At 41.5% G+C, this 20,089-nt stretch overlaps 1 protein-coding gene across 3 annotated transcripts in view; it reads left to right on the top strand.

Annotated features, from left to right (window-relative positions):
* Window positions 1-15,514, top strand: part of teq (Tequila) — a 38,223-nt gene extending 22,709 nt beyond the window's left edge. For 2 of the 3 annotated variants that reach the window (XM_067791341.1, XM_067791340.1), the window contains exons 11-17: window positions 7,022-8,970; window positions 9,034-9,154; window positions 12,370-12,761; window positions 13,696-13,851; window positions 14,138-14,939; window positions 15,006-15,182; window positions 15,244-15,514. In XM_067791341.1, coding sequence (XP_067647442.1) covers window positions 7,022-8,970; window positions 9,034-9,154; window positions 12,370-12,761; window positions 13,696-13,851; window positions 14,138-14,939; window positions 15,006-15,182; window positions 15,244-15,383 — 3,737 coding nt within the window. In that variant the 3' untranslated portion in view covers window positions 15,384-15,514. The remainder of the gene's footprint in view (window positions 1-7,021; window positions 8,971-9,033; window positions 9,155-12,369; window positions 12,762-13,695; window positions 13,852-14,137; window positions 14,940-15,005; window positions 15,183-15,243) is intronic. The other variant, XM_067791342.1, reaches the window with a different exon arrangement.
* Window positions 15,515-20,089: the final 4,575 nt, after the last annotated feature.

The raw sequence follows: 20,089 nt of genomic DNA, 5'->3' as shown, positions 1-20,089 counted from the left end.
TCTATCTCGCAAATTGGAAGAAGGTCAAGCAATCTTACTGTCGGAGTACATTTGGATGGAAAGGAACGTTTACTGCCTGTAGATACGGGTGCATCTCATTCCATCATTCGATCAGATTTAGTCAACAAGAAGGTAAGACCATTGCTTGGAGTAAGGTTACGTACAACCACGGGAGAGGACACCCAGGTAATTGGAGAAGTAGCAATTGGGAACGTCACGGTACTACACAATTTTATAGAGGCAGAGATTGTTGATGAAATCATAATTGGAGTGGACTTCTTAATCGACCAGGGCATCAAGATCGGCATGCAAAGCAAGGCGATGCGATATAAGAACATGGATGTACCACTTAATTTCGGCTACGAGAAGACTACAACAGTAAACGAGTGCTGGTGGAAGAGAGTCAGAAAATACCACCAAAATCAGAAGCAGTCATCTGGGCAAAGGTTGATGGAGATTGTGGGACAAACAAATTGTGGGTTGTCGAAGCAGCAAACAAATCAGCACCGAACGTACTTGTAGGAAAAACCCTGGCTATGAAAAAACAAGATGGACGTATTCCGGTAAGAGTACTCAATTAGTTCAAGTCACCACTCAAACTGACCAAAGGAGCTATATTGGGAATATGTCAACAGGCTGAAGGAGTTATTAACTGTGAACAGCTCCAGGGACACGTTTCAACTAGTAATACGAAGTACTAGTAAGAAGGATGGGAAAATGAGATTTTGCGTGGACTACCGCAAGTTGAACGACGTCACGAAAACGGACTACTGGCAAGTTGAGGTGAAGGAGGCAGATAAATAGAAAACAGCCTTCAATGTCGGTCATGGTCTTTGGCAATTTACAGTGATGCCTTTTGGGCTTTGTAATACACCAGTTACTTTTGAGAGACTCATGGACCAGGTACTGAAAGGACTACATTGGAAAACATGCTTGGTGTACCTGGACGACATCATCGTATTGGGCAAAAATTTTGATGAACATCTTAAGAATTTGGAGGAAGTTTTCCAGAGAATAGCTGGCGCTGGTCTGAAACTAAGTACCAAAAAGTATTCGCTGTTTAAAAAGGAAGTAAATTATTTGGGTCACAAGGTAACGACAAAAGGTATCTGTACAGCGAATGAAAAGATAAGGCAGTAAAGGATTGGCCAAGACCACAGAATCTGCATGAATTGAGAAGTTTCCTTGGGCTGTGCACATATTACCGCCGATATGTACCAAATTTTGCCAGCGTAGCCCATAGTCTCCACGAGCTAACAAGAAAAACTAAAGCTTTTGAATGGAAGAAGGAGCAAGAAGTAGCTTTCCAAACATTGAAAGAGCGGTTGTGCACTGCCCCAATGTTGGCATATCCGATTCCAGGAGCAACATTTATTCTAGATACAGATGCGAGTGGATATGCTATAGGGGGCGTTTTATCACAACTGGTCGATGGACAGGAGAAGGTAGCTGCATATTACAGTGGTTCGATTGGAAGTCCAGAGAGGAACAATTGCGTTACACGGAAAGAGCTTCTGGCATTGGGTGAGTGCATTAAACATTTTCACAAATACCTCTATGGCCAGCGATTCCGCGTCAGGACAGACAACGCAGCGTTGAAATGGCTTCTGCAGTGCGGTAATCCGGAAGGACATTTGGCACGGTGAATCGAGAGACTACAAAGCTATGACTTTTACATTGAGCATCGAAAAGGTAGTACCCATGGAAATGCTGATGCAATGTCACGAAGACCATGTAGTTTGGAATGCAAGCACTGTTCAAAGGCCGAGGCTAAAAAAGACATTATAGATGTCCCGCTAATGACCATAGCATGTACAGATGAATGGGACAAGGAACAACAAAGAAAGTGTCAGCTAGAAGATACTGACCTGTCACATGTTATGCAAGGGCTCGAACAAAACGAAAGACCAAATAGAGAGGAAATGTCAGCAGAGAGTCCCATTGCGAAGTCATATTGGGCACAGTGGAACAATTTAGAATTGATATCCGGTTGCTTGCATCGAGTATGGGAGAGTGAGGATGGTCAATACAAGAAGAAACTGATAGTTGTTCCCAGAAAGAGGATTCCTGACGTGCTCAGTGAGCAGCATAATGGTCCAAGTGGAGGTCATCTTGGAATCACGAAGACGCTCGAGAAGATTAAACAGAGATTCTATTGGGTTGGTTGCCGTCGGTCGGTCACTGAGTGGATTGCCAACTGCGAGGTATGCAGCAGAGGCAAAGGGCCCAAAACACGAAGTCATGGCCAGATGAAGCAGTATATTTCAGGTGCACCATTTGAAAGGATCGCCATGGATGTCGAAGGTCCATTTCCTACTAGTAACCGCGGAAACAAATACATACTGGTGGTTATGGATTATTTCAGTAAATGGCCAGAGGTATACCCAATCCAAAACCAAGAAGAAGAAACAGTAGAAGAAGTGGTTACAAACGATTGGGTTGCAAGGTATGGTGTACCAATGGAGTTAAATTCTAACTAAGGCAGAAATTTTGAATCAGCTGTGTTCCAAGAAATGTGTAAGAAGTTGGGCATTCGAAAAGCACGGACAACTGTATTGCATCCTCAGTCCGATGGTGTGATGGAACGTTTCAATAGAATATTGGAGGAGTATTTAAGGAAAGTAGTAGACAAGTACCATAAGGAGTGGGATACACACATATCATTGATGACTTACCGATCGGCAGGGCATGAGACAACGGGCCAAACTCCCGCAAAGGTAATTTTTGGCAATGACCTTCGACTGCCAGCTGATTTGAAGTTTGGGATAGATGCCGATGCGGAGAGAAATGTCAAGAAATTCACTGGTGTTTTGGAGGAAGAGCTGAGAGGGATACACGATCTTGTAAGGCAAAGAGCAAAGATTATGAGTGACAAGATCAAAGCCAGATACGATACAGCAATTAATTCGGAAGGTTTTCAGGAAGGAGATTTGGTGCTGTTATACAACCCACAACGAAAAAAAGGTTTGTCCCGAAACTGCAGTGTAATTGGGAAGGCCCATACAAAGTTGTAAAACGGATCAACGATGTAGTTTACCGCCTAGAAACCATTGGCAAACCACGAACCAAAATGAAAGTGGTTCATTTGGAAAGGCTGGCAGCGTTTAGATCGAGATATTTGTCTGATCGGGACGATCAGACTTAGGTGGAGGGAAGTGTGACGAATATTAGCAACACTAGGGGATACTATCATCTCTAAGCCAATACTAAGCAGTGACTTGTATGCACATCAATAAATCAATCCATACAAGCAGCGGAGAGCAACGCACAAACACATGCATATATCTGAAATACTCCCAAAAGTAGGCAATTATTTGTGCAAGTATCACTCACATATAAACGCGCATATGAGAAGCTATACACGTACATCTGTAGTTATAATTTTAAAGAAACTAAGTAAATTCTAGAACCGCGTAGAAGTATGGAACGAGGAAATCGAAGAGTATAAAAGAGCACAATCTGAGCAATCATAGAATTGAGTTTGATTTAAGCACGCTATCTGTGAAGAAGTAGCAGTGTTATTGTACTTGAATAAAGGCCATTTTTCATTATTGAATAGTGGAGTTATTTATTCAACAGTTAAGTGATTCGAACGTTAGAAGGAGGTTGCAAATAAAAGGAATTGCACTAAATTCGTTACAATACCCATATCGTACAAACAAATTCTAGAGTCACCCCTGGTCCACCTTTATGGCGATATCTCGAAAAGGCATCCACCTAAAGAACTAAGGCCCACCCCCTTTTAAAATACTCATTAACACCTTTCATTTGATTCCCATATCGTACAAACACATTCTAGAGTCACCCCTGGTCCACCTTTATGGCGATATCTCGAAAAGGCGTCGACCTATAGAACTAAGGCCCACTACCTTTTAAAACACTCATTAACGCCTTTCATTTTATTCCCATATCGTACAAGCACATTCTAGAGTCAACCCTGGTCCACCTTTATGGCGATATCCCGAAATGGCATCAACCTATAGAACTGGCCCACTCCCTTTTAAAATACTCTTTAATACCTTCCATTTGATACCCATGTCATAAAAACACATTCCAGGGTTACCCTAGAGTCATTTTCCTACATGGTGATTTTCCCTTATTTTGTTTCCAAAGCTCTCAGCTGAGTATGTAATGCTCGGTTACACCCGTACTTAGCCTTCCTTACTTGTTAAATATAATATGGCTTGCCTTAGTCGGAACTGACTGATCAATGGTTCGAATTTACGAATGTGAGGGCTCATTATCAATTTTTTTTTGACACACGCGGTGTGCCATCTTTATTGCTATTTTTCGTTTGGACAACTTTTCTTCGAATAAAATAACTAGCAGATAAAAGGAAGCTCATGCTTCGTCGTATAATATGAGTTTTGTCTAAGGCACACTCAGTCAATCTAGGCACAAGTAGAGGTTCCAAAACCCCAGATGAATAAAAGCAGGGGTAAGATCAAACACGCATACGAGCATACACACGTGGTTTGAATTGTTGGGAGGGCTGCAGTTTTCTCTACCAAGGTGGTCGAGCAAACGATAGTGAGCGTAGCCGAACGAATGAGGCGACAAAAACCTGTGGTATCATATCCGCCAATTTTAATTTTGAAAAACTGACATCTGATTAAAAATCAACAACCTCGCTAACTCTCGAATACAGAGTTTCCTGAGAATCCAATTTCTTTTAAAAAATTGAAAGCCATATTGTATCCGCAATTTTCGAAAACTGATATCGATTTTGTCGTCTTCGACGTTATGTTCCTAGGGAAATTTTGAACAAAACCCAATACGCCAAGTGGCCAGAACTACCGTTTTGGTTTTACGGATTTCAATTTCACTACATATTTTTAGGCGCCACGCTCATTATTACTTATTATTATCCAAGGCAACTGTGAACTAAGATGAATCATTCCCAATGAAACACGAATTGAAACATGCAGAAAAATATGCTTACTTAAACACTAACATTTAAAGAAAATATGAAAATTTAGAGTATCTCTATTTTTTTTATTAAAACGAACGGCGCGAGCTCTAAAATCCCTTTGTCTTAAAAAAAAAAGTGTCTCTTCATCTTTGAACCATTTTGATGTATATATACCATTTTGTGGATGCCGTGGTGCTGTTGTTGTTGTATTAGCGATAAAGACACTGCCCGAACGGTTTGGGGAGTGTTATCGATGTTGATGGTCCTTTGCTGGATATAGATCCGGCACGTTCCGGTAACAAAGCACCATTATGGTACTAGCCGGACCATCTCGGGAACGATTAATATACCACATTAAACTTTTTATGCCATCCCGCCCCTCACACCTAGTTCCATGAGGAACTTGGGGTCGCCAGAGCCTCGCCTGCTATATATGTGTATGATATATTCATATTTGTAACAGGATATCCCTCGCGTAGGTGAGGTTGACAACTGGGTTGGGAAGCTTTGAAGCTATAAAGCTTTGTGCTTATGAACCCCTTGAATCCCCCGTGATGTGGTGGTAGCATGCTACCACAACGAAGATCATCAAAAGTTTAGAAACACATTTTTTCAATTAGAAACAAGTTTTTCTGATCGGAGCCGCCCCTTGGCAATGATTTGGCACACCCTCCGAGTGTAGTTCTGCAATGAAAAGCTTCCCAGTGAAAACTTAGAGATGCCGTTCGGAGTCCGCGTAAAACATGTTGATCGCGGCCCCCCAAATTTGTAGTACAAATTAAAAAGGAGAACAACGCAAAGTGTGTGGAGAGTATCAAGCGCAGAAGATTGATGCACTTGTATACTAATGGATCCATTTAAATAGCAACTGGAACACAAAGTTCAACACACTTTGCCTGCTCTTTAGCAGAAGAGTTTGGAGTCAGCGGAGCAAATGTTTGGCCTGCTCTATCTTGTGCACAACATTTACGAGCGTTTACGTGCACCCGGTGCCTCGCCTCTTTCAGAAGAAAATGCCACTCGCTTTATTTTCAAAAATATATTTGGTTAAGTGACCCAATATATTAGGGAGGAAAAAATGGGGGAAACCGGAAATTAAAGGCAGAGGATTAGGGAGAGAAGAGACCGGTAACGAAAAGATATAGCGTAGGGAAAGACTGAGAGGAAGAATGAGCGGAGGAGGAAGAGGAAGGGATAGTGGGAGAGTAGGAGAAGGAAGCATGAGAGGAACGGGATTGGAATATTAGTAAAAGAAAAAGCGAGAAGGGGATGAAAGACGTAGTGAGAGTGGGTTGCGGGAATTGAAAGTGAGCAAAGAGAATGGTATTGAATAGAATGCAGGAGTGAAAGAGAAATTGAAAAGTAAGAAAGTAAGGTAATTTGAAAGGAGAGTGGAAGTGGAAGAAGAAGAAGCTAGGGAGCGGGTCAAGAAGTTGGAAAGCTAAAAGGAGGGAAGGAATGAGTCGAAAGCAGCACAGTTTCAGAAAATTTAAAGGAACGTGATAGGCGGAAAAAGTAGGAAAGGTGTGGCAAATTAAAGAGCATTTAAAGGGATGTGGAACGGGAGTTGGAATGGAAGAACAGAAAAACAGAATGCGAAGATTGAAAGAAAGCGGAGGGGGATAAGGCAGATAGCTATGGAAACGGAGAGAAAGGGGATGAAAAAGAAGAGAAGCATTGAGAGTAAGGGCAGGTGTAAAGCTACAAAGAAAAGGTACAGGCAAAAGAGAGGAACGCAGGGTGGCGGGGAACTGAAGGAAACATGGAAGGCCAGGAGAGATTGAGAGGAAGAGATACGCATAACTCTATTTGAAAGGGTGAGAGAGGAAGAAGGAAGAGGAAAATGGGAGAAATTAAATTGGAACAGAAGACAAAGTGGAGTGAATAGGAAGAGGAAAGTAGAAAAAGTAGGGAAGAGGAAAAGTGGCTAAGGAAACTTCTTTAAATTATTTCAAATTAAGCAAGTAAACTAAAATCCGGGAATGAAAATGCCTGCCGGGTTCGCTAGTTTATGGCACGAAGAAAACACTAAGAGGCAATATTTTCTCACAAAGTTTCGGAACTACATATATATTTACACTTATTATCAATACTTGTTTTTATTTCCAGCTAATACCGGCTACGGGCACAATATTAACGCAAACTTACAACCACCAGCATTACCATCCCAACCTTTTTATATAGGTTCAACAACGTCACAAAGCAATTGGCCACAAGATGGTCGGGAGGCTCCTACTCCATTCCAGCGTGAAACACCATACGGAAATCCAAATATTAACAGTAATTTGCCAACACCAACGCCACCGCGTGCTTATGGTGACCGTTGGTCTAACATGAACAGACAGCGTCCTCTAGCGAGTGATTCAATTTACACACCCGATAGCTTAGATAGACAGCGTCCCCTAACGAGTGATTCAGTTTATGTGCCTGAACGGACGCATAGTTCAGGATATGATCGTCCACCACATCGTACTTCACCCAGCTGGACAGGAACAGGTTCATCAACTTCGGGTCAGACGCCGGCACATACTACTATATATGAAGAAGGATCTTTAGTACCAAACCGTAATTATAATACCATCAACACAATAACTTCACCTCTAGCACCATTTCACTCTGATTCCACATTTGATTCATCCGTGAAAACGCAAACATTTACGAATGCTACAACAAATATTTATTTTGCGGAACCAGTCGGTTCAGAGGAGAATTCCGATGAAGTTTTTGATGGCAATGAAAGTGAAACTAATAACAAAGTACCTACAAAGCAATGGATACCAATACCTAATCAAGAGCTTCTACCACCAAAGCGTAGCAACGATCAGCCGGGAAATAATCAATATGGTGCTGCAACACTTCCAACGCGTCTCACACTTAGTCCGCACCCTTCCCAGACAACGTTGCCTCCATTAAATAATTTTGATTCTTCTAATCTTTATGGTGGGTTGCAACCACCACCGCCACCTGCAACTCCACAAAATGCCTTGCCTCATGCTTCAACGAAAAATACCCCCTCCCATTCCATACTTCCTCAATCTGCACGTCCTTCCGGTAGATCTATAGATAATATTGAACCTATCAGAGCATTTAGTACAAATACTAATGGTCAACCTCATCTGCTGAGCTCACCTTCTAACACAAACTTATATCAAACTAATAGTCTCACAAGCACGCCAGCCACATATCTTCAACCTCCAACAATGCCAACACCGGCAGCTAGAACTCATACGACAGCTTCAACACGTCTCAAACAAGTACCACATCCTTTGCTTGAGCATACTACCATGGCCACATTCTCTAAAGATCCCCACTATAGTAATTCTTATTCAAATGTTGCACATGTTAAACCCGTCCAGTCTGCTGAGCCACAAGATTTCCAAAGTCCTGATGATTTAGCAATGAATGAGGCGTTGCGCTTACTTTTACGCCCATATTTTAATCGCAGCGGCACAATCTCAGACGAAAGAGCAGATAAAGCACAATCTCATATAATGTCACTTACACCTCATCTCACACATTCGCCGACGAATAGCACAGCTTCATCACAAAATGATAAAAACCCAACAACTGACCCTCACAATGAAACGGAGGTTGAACTTATACTTGCAGGTGAACAACATAGTTTGACCACAAACCCAACCCAAACTAGTCATTATCCAGACCCAAGTAAAGAGTTATATTCAAAGAATACAAAACACGAATCCAAAACTAACACTAATTGGCAGACTAACGGACATAATCCCGAATTTCATCGTAGTCATCCAAATTTGCTTAACCCTTTTGCCGGGGATGAGTATTCAAGTCCTCATAACCATCATAATCACCACAACCAACTTCATAACAAAGCATTTCATCAACGGCATCCTGAAATGCCTAGTCCGTTTGTTGCACCCACGATACCACCCGCCACACATGAGCCAGCAACAGAAAGAGAAATTCCTCAAAATCCGCGCGCAGAGTCAACGACTCCATTTAGTGTTCGACCGGAAATTGATTTGAGATCTGGTTTTGACTGTCAGTTTGATTGTGGTAATGGAAAATGTGTAAAATCTTTTGAGGTGAATATAATTTTACATGATCGATGGTTGATACATCTTATTATTGTTATTTTTTGGTTTTAGGTGTGTAACGGCATCAACAATTGTGGCAATCGGAAAGACGAAGAAGATTGCAAACATTTGGGCTACGAAGTACGTCTTGCTGGTGGTGAAAGTCCCAATATGGGCCGTATTGAGGTGAAAAGTAAGTATTTGACAGTAATATTCACCACACCCAAACAAATTGTTTCCTACTCTTCAAATCCATTCCGCTGTGTTATTAGCTGAGACTATTTTTTGCTGGAGCGAGCTTCCGTTTTATCCCCGCTGGACAGCTTGACCAATCTAGTAACCCAGCTACTCCACCGCAACCACAATAATTCTCTTATTTGTTTGTTTAATTTATGTTGTTTTCCAGATAAGGTGGATAATTGATGTATATTGGAACCCCTCTCCTCAGGACGAAAAATTACAATGAAGATGGCACAACACCGAAACATGTTTGTATCCAAAGAAAATTTTACTAGGGATGACGGAAAATCTTTTCAATATACCTATATTTGTTTGCTTATTTCTATGGGCCACCCGATTCGGACTCAGCCGCAATTTCGACAAAGATGAGCTTGTCTTATATACCCATCGATACAAAACTGTGGTAATTGCGCCTAAAATGAAGGACAACGTCATTTAGCGCAAAAAGGAAGCCTACATTGAACGGCAGGCTTGAATAAGGAGTCTATTCAAGGGACATTGTCTACAACTCTCCTTCAGACCACCCGTCTGTCTTCCAGGCAGAATTATCAGTCATCATGGTAGCCGCAGTTAGGATAGGAGTACAAAATATCGGCAACGAAATCTTTATTTTCAGCGACAGCCAGTTGGCCATCAAATTCCTTAGCTCTTACTCGTTCAATTCTGAACCAACACTTAACTGTCGCCGATATTTTCAAGAATTATCCCAACAGATCCATGTACACCTCACATGAGCCCAGGGCACAGGGTCATAGAGGGAAACTGCATTGCAAATGAGCTCGCTAGGCGGGGTAAGAACAACTAATTATATGCTCTTAACGTGAGTACTTGCCTCTTAGGCTTAACCTCACGGTGTCAAAACACACGGATCTAATTGCATTGCCCAACTACCGAATTCATGTTCCCTAACCTAAACACTACGTAGCCGAATCATTGGTACCAAATTGGGTTGAAATCGGGTGTACAATTAAAAGGTCTTATCTTGGTGAGGTTTTTTTTCGTTTTTTATTGGACCCTCAAGTGACGCAATGAAACCAGGCTAATTCTGTTCTTGTGTCCGCACCCTGTGGGACAGCCGTAAGGCATAACGTCAAACATGCATCAATTTCGTCATAACTATAAAGGCCATCTTGCTCACAAGGTATAGTGCCCTTTTCTCGATTCTTTCCACCGTTCTTGCCACCTAACTATTGTTCGTGACCTTGCGCTTTTCTTAGCATCTTCAGATGGTCGGCTGATCCCAATGCCATACAGATCGGCTATTTCACCAGAGAGTAGATCTACTGGGATTTTCCTGGAAAAAACATGGATTTCGTCGTCGGACACAGTCCGATCAGCACATGCTATTCGTATACGGTAGGCTGCTAGTATATCTTTTTGGTGGACCATTTTAGATCCGTGTCATACTGGTGCTGCATATAATATTGTAGAGCTGGTTACGTTGGATAATAGCTCACGGGTAGCTTCGCCTGGGCCGCCGATGTTGGGCATTATTCGCGTCAGAACTCCACTAACTCTAGAAACTTTCTCCCACACCGCCCTGAAGTGCTCCTTAAAAGTTATTTTTGAGCCAATGATTACTCCTAGATAATTCAAGGAGGATTTAAATTTACTTGATAATCTTCTATGGTTAGGACTGGCGCATACATAGTCCGCTTTGATCTCACCAAAACAACTTCTGTCTTATTGCTAGCCATCTCCAGCCCCATGTTCGTCAGCCATTCCTTTATTCTGCCCTAGTATTAAGGGATGTGAACAACCTTTTCTAATCACCAGGATATCCTGCATCACCATTAAGGGATGTGATTGCAATCTTGTCATCACATAAAATTGAAATGTCCGTTCGCTGTAGGATAACTACCTCGACGTCTTCTGTTCAAATCATCGATAAGGCATCTTCATTAAGCACAGTTACATTTACTCTAGATTCGATGCCAACCTGCCAACAAAAACATTTCAAAAAGAAGAGTGAGCACAAACCCACTCTTACAATTATCAACTGTTATCCAGTAACGATAGGCATCTGCTTGTCACTTCCAGGATACTCCAACCAATTTAGGAATGTTTTCAACCTTATCTTTGACCTTCCGAAGAAGAATATTTGAAATATATATGCTTAGGTAAGAATAAGTGCCCGCATTGCTCCCTTTCGAGTTAATACCACTCAGGATTGGTTAGCCATGGTATTTTAATCGCCTTCAACGATCGGTACCGCGGGCATATTCTTGACTCCTTACCAGTAGGACGGGGGCCGTGGTAAGAGCAGGCAGATTTTTCCTGTCAAATGAACGTTTAGGTGTGCCCCTTGCCACATGCAAGCTGATGCTAAAAGAGCACATCTACCGTCAAGCCGACGAAAGATACCTACTAAGGGGGTGTCAAGCATCTAAGCAAACCTGGCCAAAATGGGCACTTAAAAGATCTCGTTACGTTACAGTTGCAGGAGCACTAACTGAATTATATGTAGACATGTCGTCGTTGCTGCAAGAGTTGTAAAGAAGATAAAGAGGACGACGCAAGACAAAGCTAAGAGGTCCCTTTCTGGATAATCTATGCCAGATAGTGGAGTAGTTATGACATCAAGGATTTGGTAGCCTTTATCAGGTGATCAAAGTGATTCAAATAGGAAAGGTAACGTTGGCTTTTCGTGGTAATACAACGGGCCTAATGTCACACCTATCCTTGCTAATTCCTTCCATGACAGCAAGTCCACCGCGGACCTAATTCCACCGGTTGTTCTGGACACCAGCCCACTGCTCACCGAGCCATCGGAAGTTTGGTGTATCAGTTACCCGATTCTTTGTTACCGCATTACGCTGGTTATAGCGTGAGCCATCTGTTAATCAGTCATTCGGCAGCTCTGGCACTGTACACCGACTTCGCCGCTACCCCCCGCTTGTGCTCTTACCCAGAGCCGGTGACTAAGTAATCTACTGCTCATCTATATTTCATCCCGACTTGTCACAAATCTCAGATTTGATGTGTGTGTTTCTGCCTCAAATAACACCAAACATTTAACATGCACGCAGAAATTAACATGTATTCTGAAGATCTCTTCGAAAAGAAGAACTAGCCTGTGTAACTCCTCTCCGATTCTTTGAAGTGAATACCACGTCTTTTTAACTTTTAAATTCATTTAATTCTTAAGGTTTCTCTTCTGTTTTACAGTTCTTGGAAAATGGGGTTATATATGCGATGACAAATTTGGTCTTCGCGATGCCGAGGTGGTTTGTCGTGAATTGGGCTTCAAATTGGGCGCTAGCGAGGTCCGTGGCTATTCATATTATCCACCAACGACATCAGATGTGTCATTCGTTATGGACGAAGTAGATTGTCGTGGCGATGAGTCTTCGCTAAAAGATTGTAACTTCAAGGGATGGGGTGTGAGTAATTGCGGTCCGGATGAAGTGGTTGGTGTAGTTTGTAAAGTACCACAACTTAAGTGCCCCAATAATTACTGGTTATGCACTACATCACAGGAGTGCATACCACCGGCATTCGTTTGTGACCATACACCAGATTGTGCTGATAAGTCGGATGAGAGTCCGAATGTTTGTAATGTGAGTATGACTATGTGTATGTATTATATGTATCGGGTTTGAAGCAAACTTAACTAACATTTCCTAGTCACTTTTATTTATTGGGGTTTCTATGTAGACCCTTAGAACTTCCAATATGCATGAGGCATCTCGAGGATAAGTAGCTAACACCGCTGGGACTGCGCAGGATAATAAGCGCACAGCATTGGGCAGTGCTCTGCCGAGCACTTGAAAAAATGTTATGTCAGCCCAGCAACTGCTTTGTTGGGCCGAAGCTACCTGTTTACAAAGAACAGTGGAAGCGACCTCCGCTCTTCCGCGGCATAGAACGGCATCGGGGGCGTTCCGTGACTAAGATATGCCGGCTTTCGAATTGTAACACGCTGAGATAAATCACTTAGTATTTAATAAGGAAGGTAAGGGTAGAATCGGGTCGCAAGCCCGGAAGATGGTATCGCTACAAGGAATGGGTGATAAGTGTAGAGCAAGGGAGCTGAATGAGGAAGGATACCTTCCAGACACAGCAATAGCCTGTATTCACGCGTCCGAATACTGTCAGAAGCAGAGACCACTAAGCAGTTATCGGTGCATCATTGTAGTACTGTTCTCTTTGGACACCTCCACCCCCAACACTATCGCACTTTAGTAAGTTGGAAATCTTCGCCAACTTCTGCAGTGAAAACGGCTTGAAGGGGGAGGGGCGTAGCTCTTAAGGCATATCTACTCTCATGACCATGCAAACCGTCCATAAGGTAACACCAGTGCCAAATAAGGAATATCTATCATTCGAACCATTCCAGCTGTCCAGCCGGCGAAATAGTCAAGCTCGAAGATCCCAACTCGTGCTAACTTATCTAAGGAATGCTTTATCTTGTTCTGTTGCGACTTTGTAATGTGAAATTAAGCAATTTTCTGATGAAATCTAAATACTATTCTAAATTTTATATATTTTTAGTCTCCTGTAAAATACCGTATGGGAGGTGGACGTAGTCCAAATGAAGGTCGTCTCGAAGTAAGATACCATGGTGAATGGGGGACAGTATGCGACGATGATTTCGGCATGAAAGAGGCTCAAGTGTTGTGTAATTATATGGGATTCTATGGACTACCGGTAAGAAGGGGTTTTACTTAAACATTTAGAAAATCTGACCTTGAGTTCTTCTTTAAGTATTTTTGAGGAACTTTAAGGCCGTTTAATTTGAGGCAAACCCACATTTTCCTTTTCCTCAACTCTTCAGTGGTCTACTGTATTTGATAAAACATAAATCAATTGTCAAAGACAGCATAATCCATGAAGAAGATTACGAAAGGTACCGAATCGCTCCGTAAACCATGTTTTTTGCCTCAAATTAAGCAGCCCACATAATTGAACTAGAGTCCTTCTTTTCTGTCAAAAGCATATTGAAAAAAATAAATACGGACCCGGCGCTGGCCCCATTTGGTTAGATCAAGTATCTTGCTTTGGCAACGAAACATCACTGGACCAATGCAATCATTGGACGTGGGGTGAACATAATTGTAATCACACAGAAGATGTCGGACTCAAGTGTACAGTGGGTGCGCCACCGAAAAAGAGAACTCAAGCAGCCTCACAAAAACTAAACACCGATGAAAATGCACAAAAAGACTTGGATGATGCACAGCAAGAACTAGAAGACATTGGTCTTTTTCCCGATGAGTGGGAACGTAAAAGCAAAGCCGTTGGTACACAGCGGCGTTGTGGACACTTCAAAGACAATATAAACGATGAGTATGCACATCCCGAAGAGCGTGTTGTAAATGGCAGTACGGCCAAGCGTGGCCACCATCCATGGCAAGCAACAATACGTACACGGGGGCGAGGTGGCATATCGAGTCATTGGTGTGGCGCTGTTTTGATCTCATCACGTCATTTACTCACCGCAGCGCATTGTCTTGCCGGCTATCCAAAGGGGGCTTACCTCATACGATTGGGTGATCACTATGCAAATATAGCCGAGTCATCGGAAATAGATTCCTTTATTGAAAATTGGTATGTTCATGAAAAGTTCAGGGATGCCACTCACATGAATAATGATATTGCGTTGATTGTGCTGAAAACGCCAGTGAAATTTAATGATTACATACAACCGGTTTGTTTACCGTTGAAGGGTGCGACGTTGACAGAGAATCGTAAGTGCACGATCTCTGGTTGGGGTTCAATTAAATCTGGCGTTTCTAGTAAGTTTTTGTTTTTAGAGCTGCCAATCTCATTTTTCATTATTTTTTCTGTTTTCGATACTTTAGCGCCTTCCAATATTTTACGCGCTGCAGAGTTGCCAATTTTGTCGAATGAAGTTTGTAAGCAGCCGCATGTTTATGGCGCCTCGCTGACCGAGGGAATGTTTTGTGCTGGCTACATGGATGAGAGCGTCGACGCTTGTGATGGAGACTCGGGTGGTCCGTTGATTTGCCATGATGAAGGTAATATTTGACAAGAAGTAACCGACTCTGAAGCTTTATGGCTCTTTACCCTCTCTTTCAGATGGTGAAACTCTCTATGGCATTATATCTTGGGGTCAGCACTGTGGTTATGCGAACAAGCCCGGTGTTTATGTGCGTGTGGAGAAATATGTCGACTGGATATTGGAGAAGATAAATTTTTCAATTCAAAATACTTCGTAATGTAAATGCATTTAAGTTCTGTCAGATGCTTTAAACTTTTATTACAATAATTTTCCTATCATTAGGATTACTTAGTAGCTTTAGAATTTGTATTCAATAAAAATAAATAAAGAGTGTCTCGAAATGCCAAATCTCCTGGTCGGCGCGTTTCATTATACATACATATGTATGTATGTATGTAAAAGCTTAGCCTTAAGTCCGAGAAAGTTTTAATACTTATCCTGAGGAATTGAGATTAGATTTACATACATCAGCTATCATCGTTCCAAAACTGCCCCAACATCAGTGTCAAAACTGACTTAACATCGGTGTCTAAACTGACATGAACTACATCACGTTGTGAGGATTAGTGTTGCTCCATAGCGTGCGGCTTGCATTTACGTCGTACTGCTTCATATGATTTGCAAGTCCCCTTGTTCAGTTAGGGATTATATTCGCCTGTATTTAAATGGTACCTTTCGGCTACTGGAAGTAATGGGGGCTTTCTCCCAGCAAGAAGCACTGCCTTGAACAGAAGTTCTTCTCTTGTCGTTCAGGGGGTCGTCCGAGCAAGACAAGTAACCCGAAGACTTTTAACAGAGAAAATAATGAAAAGCCTCTCTATAATGGCGTTTTAAGCTGATATAAGAGCTTGGTTCGGCCCTGGATATAAAGAAAGCTTGAGATCGGCGAAAGAGCGCTCTTTGAGCTTGGGCATAGAAATAAAAAAAAGAAAGAGTTGGGAAGGAATCGAGTAGGGGAAGGAGTAGGACCCGTACACGAAATAAATGTCTGTAAGAGAGAGAGCGATTGGCAGGGGCCCATAAGCTGTTTGCTGACAAGGACCGTACTTCGAGTAATCCTCAATAATGCAACTAGATTGAGGAAGAAACTCTTCGGCGGGGAGCTAATTTTTAAAAGGCGGACTTAAGAGGTGAAACGTTCCAGTCCCAGGATCGTGAGGCAATCTAGCCGCGTTGACAAAACTTGCACTTTTAAATCTGCAAGGCATAGCGAAGGAGGGAAGCTTCAAAGCAAAAGGAGGGCGGAAGAGATGGTATTATGCAAGAGGAGATGAAAAGGTTGACAAATTTATTAGACATTTTAAAGGCAGCTAGCGTTGGAACTGTAGTTGTTGTTGAAGAGATTAACGAAGTAACAGAGCAGTTCTTGATTTTACTTCTAACATATCGCAGCAATCCTTATGTGTAGACGTCTGCCGAATTTGGAGATATGCAGAAATGGCCTAGCGTCCTGATCTTAATAATGCGAGAGACGAGCAAAATACATCGCTACATTTCTAAACCTCCGCATGAAGGCACAATGGGATTCAATTGGAGAGATGAAATAAAAATGGAACGGCTAAGGGAAGTTGTTTCAGACCTCCAAAAGCCAAGGCTTTTTTCACTTTTAGATGTACCTATGTAAAATACTTTGAATCCATTAAAAAAAATAATCGGTTATCTCTCGGCGATCGACACTCGCAATAGAGGGTAGAGTGTTGATCCCCCGATTTATCTGGGCAAAGTTGATGAAACGCTTGAGCTGCACTTCTACTTTTTAATTGATTCGTCACGCCATCTGGCGCTAATTGGAAATATTAAGGAAACTCAAATATAGTTCTGCTTGGGGCTTGCAATAGAGAGGTGTTTTTCTGGTACCCCTCCTTCCATAGATGGGTGTCTATAAGTTAATTTGTTGGGGCGGATCATCTTATTTCATTCGCATGAGCGCGAAAAACACTACCTAAAATCCAATCGTTTAGACATTAGACTTGAATATACTAGAATTAGGATGTCAAAACCGACATAGCATCATACACGGACGTCAAATTCAAAGAAAAAAATATATATGTACTTCGAATTGGAGGAGGGCTTAGATCCGGCTAAAAAAAAAAAAATAATAACGAACTGGGATGGGCTATACTGTACACGTGTACGCTAGGCTGGAAGCATTATCCAACGAAAACCTTATGTGAGAGGAAGCAGCTGGTTGGTATTACAGTTCAAGCAACCAAGGTAACTATCTTTGTTGCTAGCCAGGCTGCTTCAATCATATCGCACAAATGCTACGAAAGCTGTAACAAAAGTTGCTTACCTATGGTGGAGGTAAAGAAAGTATACCTTTAGTTCTTCTCAACCTAACTTTACTTAGTCGTGAGTACTGCACTATAAAGATTATTTTTCTCACAAGGGAAAGAGCCTATCCAACAGTACCCGTAGGGATACAAAGAGGACCTCTCAACAATACTCGTAACGGGTATAAAATAGAGTAGACGGTCTGACAGGGTATAATCGGGACCAACACTAACCGTTCAGGCGTAACTAGGTACAATCGGCCTCTCCATAGGACATGCACCAACAAAAGGATCCTCCAATCCATATAAAGAGATCAAACCTGGCTATAGTCGCTCTGCAGAAGATCGTGTGATTAATCCCTAAAGAGAGTCTGAGATTGATCTCTTTTGTCTTTATTAGGGTATAATTGATCCCCTCTTGTCCCTTTTGGGTATAGCTGGGATTAGTCACTTTGAAATTGAAGAAGCCAATTTTAAGAAACGGTAACGAAGTGGGTAAAATAAAAAAAGAAGTGAAGTCGAAACGAATTATTTAAGAGAAATGCGGAGCCCCTTGCGGAGTCTAAAATACCAATCGTCCTATTGTCGTATTTCTTTTATTTTTATTTTTCTACCATACCAATACGAAAAGAAATTAAGAATATTGTCTAAATAAATAAATAAATAAATAGTTAAAAAAATGATATAATTGGTAAGAGTTTCCGTACGGGAAAAAGAGGACCTATCTTGCAGTGCCAGTAGCGGTTGAAAGCGGACCTAACTGATACTAACCGTAGGAGTACAAAGAAAACCTATCGCGCAGTACTCGTAAGGGTTATACGAGAGAGTAGAGAGAGGATCTATTTGACAGTACCCGTAGGGATAAAAAAAAAGGACAAGTCCGACACTACCAGTAAACAAACGCAAACCGGTACTATATCACATGCTCAAATAGAAGAGATCAGTCCAACCACTATAAAGAAATCAAAACTGGCTATCTATTATAGCCTTACTTATTTTCCACTCATTACGGATTCATCCTAGACTGATGGCACTTTTTACAAAGCGCATACTCCGGATTTATCGCTCCATCTTAGTGCCACTAAGAAATGTACTGTGCATTGGGTATACAATATTTTCTTGCTTGTCCTATGATATGATTCATACAAACATTTAACAAATTGGACCATTTTATAGTAGAGCATATATGGTCAAAGCCATTTAAGGCGGTATAAAGGGCATCACATCAGCCCCCTTTGGCGAACTCAGAACATTAATTGATAAACATTTTAGTTTAGCGGAGGCGTGCGCCAATTCTCTTTACGCTCCGCGCTTGAAGCTTTTCCAATTTATATTGGTATGCAATTTCAAAAGCACATTTCGACCCACTCAAAATATACAGGCACAAACACATTAATATTTATATTCTTATGCCATTTCGTTTATGATCGTACAAGTTATACTCGTATAGGAAAATAAATGTACCTAAGTGAATGAATATATAGTTAGTATATACACATATATGTACATATATATACGTATGTATGTATATACCGAGTTACAATTGTGCGTACGGTTACTCTTTTATATGCCCATTAGAGCGTATCGAGACCCTAACACATCTCCGAATCGATTCCGAAATAGTTCTGGAACGGTCCCTAAAGTATCCTGTGATCCCGACATAGACCCGATGCTGAAGAAAATACTGAAATAACTCTTAAATAGTTTCGACGTGATCCCAAAGTGTTCCTGGAATATACGCGACAGCATCCAAAAAAAATTCTGAAATGATAGCTCTTTAAAATTCAAAAAATAGTCCGAAAACAACCCTGTAACAGATTCGGAAGAGCTCCGAAACGATTTAGAATACAATGCTTGAACTGTCCCAAAATATTTACATGTTTCTGCATGCTTTGCAGATGCCGTTCGGAGTATTCGTTAAATATGTGGGTCCCGCCCCGCCAATTTGTAGGAAAAATTAAAAAAGGCGCACTTCGCAAATGGGAAGAAAAGCTGGGCATAAAATTTCTTTGGAGTTTATCGCGCCTTGCATTTATTTTTTTATTTTTGTTAAACCCGAAATAATCCAAAAAAAGTTTTCAACGTAACCCGAAATGATTCCGACACAAATTTCGAACGTAACCTGGAATGTATCTGACCTAATAAGAAGATAAACCCGAAAGGATCCCAAAAAGTTCAAAACTGCTCAGACATCGATCAATGTGATCCATATACTCGACAGCATTGCTCTAAATATAATTCACACACAGCTTAATTTTCCAATATTACCTAGACTCGATCACACCAAATCGTATTGGCCCAGGTCAAATATAGTCAAAACTCTACCGATTTGGAGACATGTTCCTTATATTGTGCCCAGGAGGCATGTAACCCCATCTTAAAAAAAAATAATAAAGACTGTAGATCCTTCTCGATTTTTATGTATCAGTGAACCAAAATTATACACGAGGATCGCTGGACCGATATTTCGCAAAGATAGAGGGGGAGAGCTAAATTCACTTTCTATTCAACACCTTTGTACGGCTAATGGTCAAAAATAATAAGGTCTCGCATATAGAAGGCCTAACACGTGCCTGACAATCGTAGGTAAAGGGATCACATCCTCTTCTGCCTAGAGGGCGCTTTCAATTATTTAGGAACAACGGTAATG

The sequence above is a fragment of the Eurosta solidaginis genome, chromosome 5 (assembly GCF_040869045.1).
Source record: "Eurosta solidaginis isolate ZX-2024a chromosome 5, ASM4086904v1, whole genome shotgun sequence".
In the NCBI taxonomy this organism is placed as follows: domain Eukaryota; kingdom Metazoa; phylum Arthropoda; class Insecta; order Diptera; family Tephritidae; genus Eurosta; species Eurosta solidaginis.
Note: the sequence above shows the minus strand (reverse complement) of the source record. Positions and strands in the feature narration are given on the sequence as shown.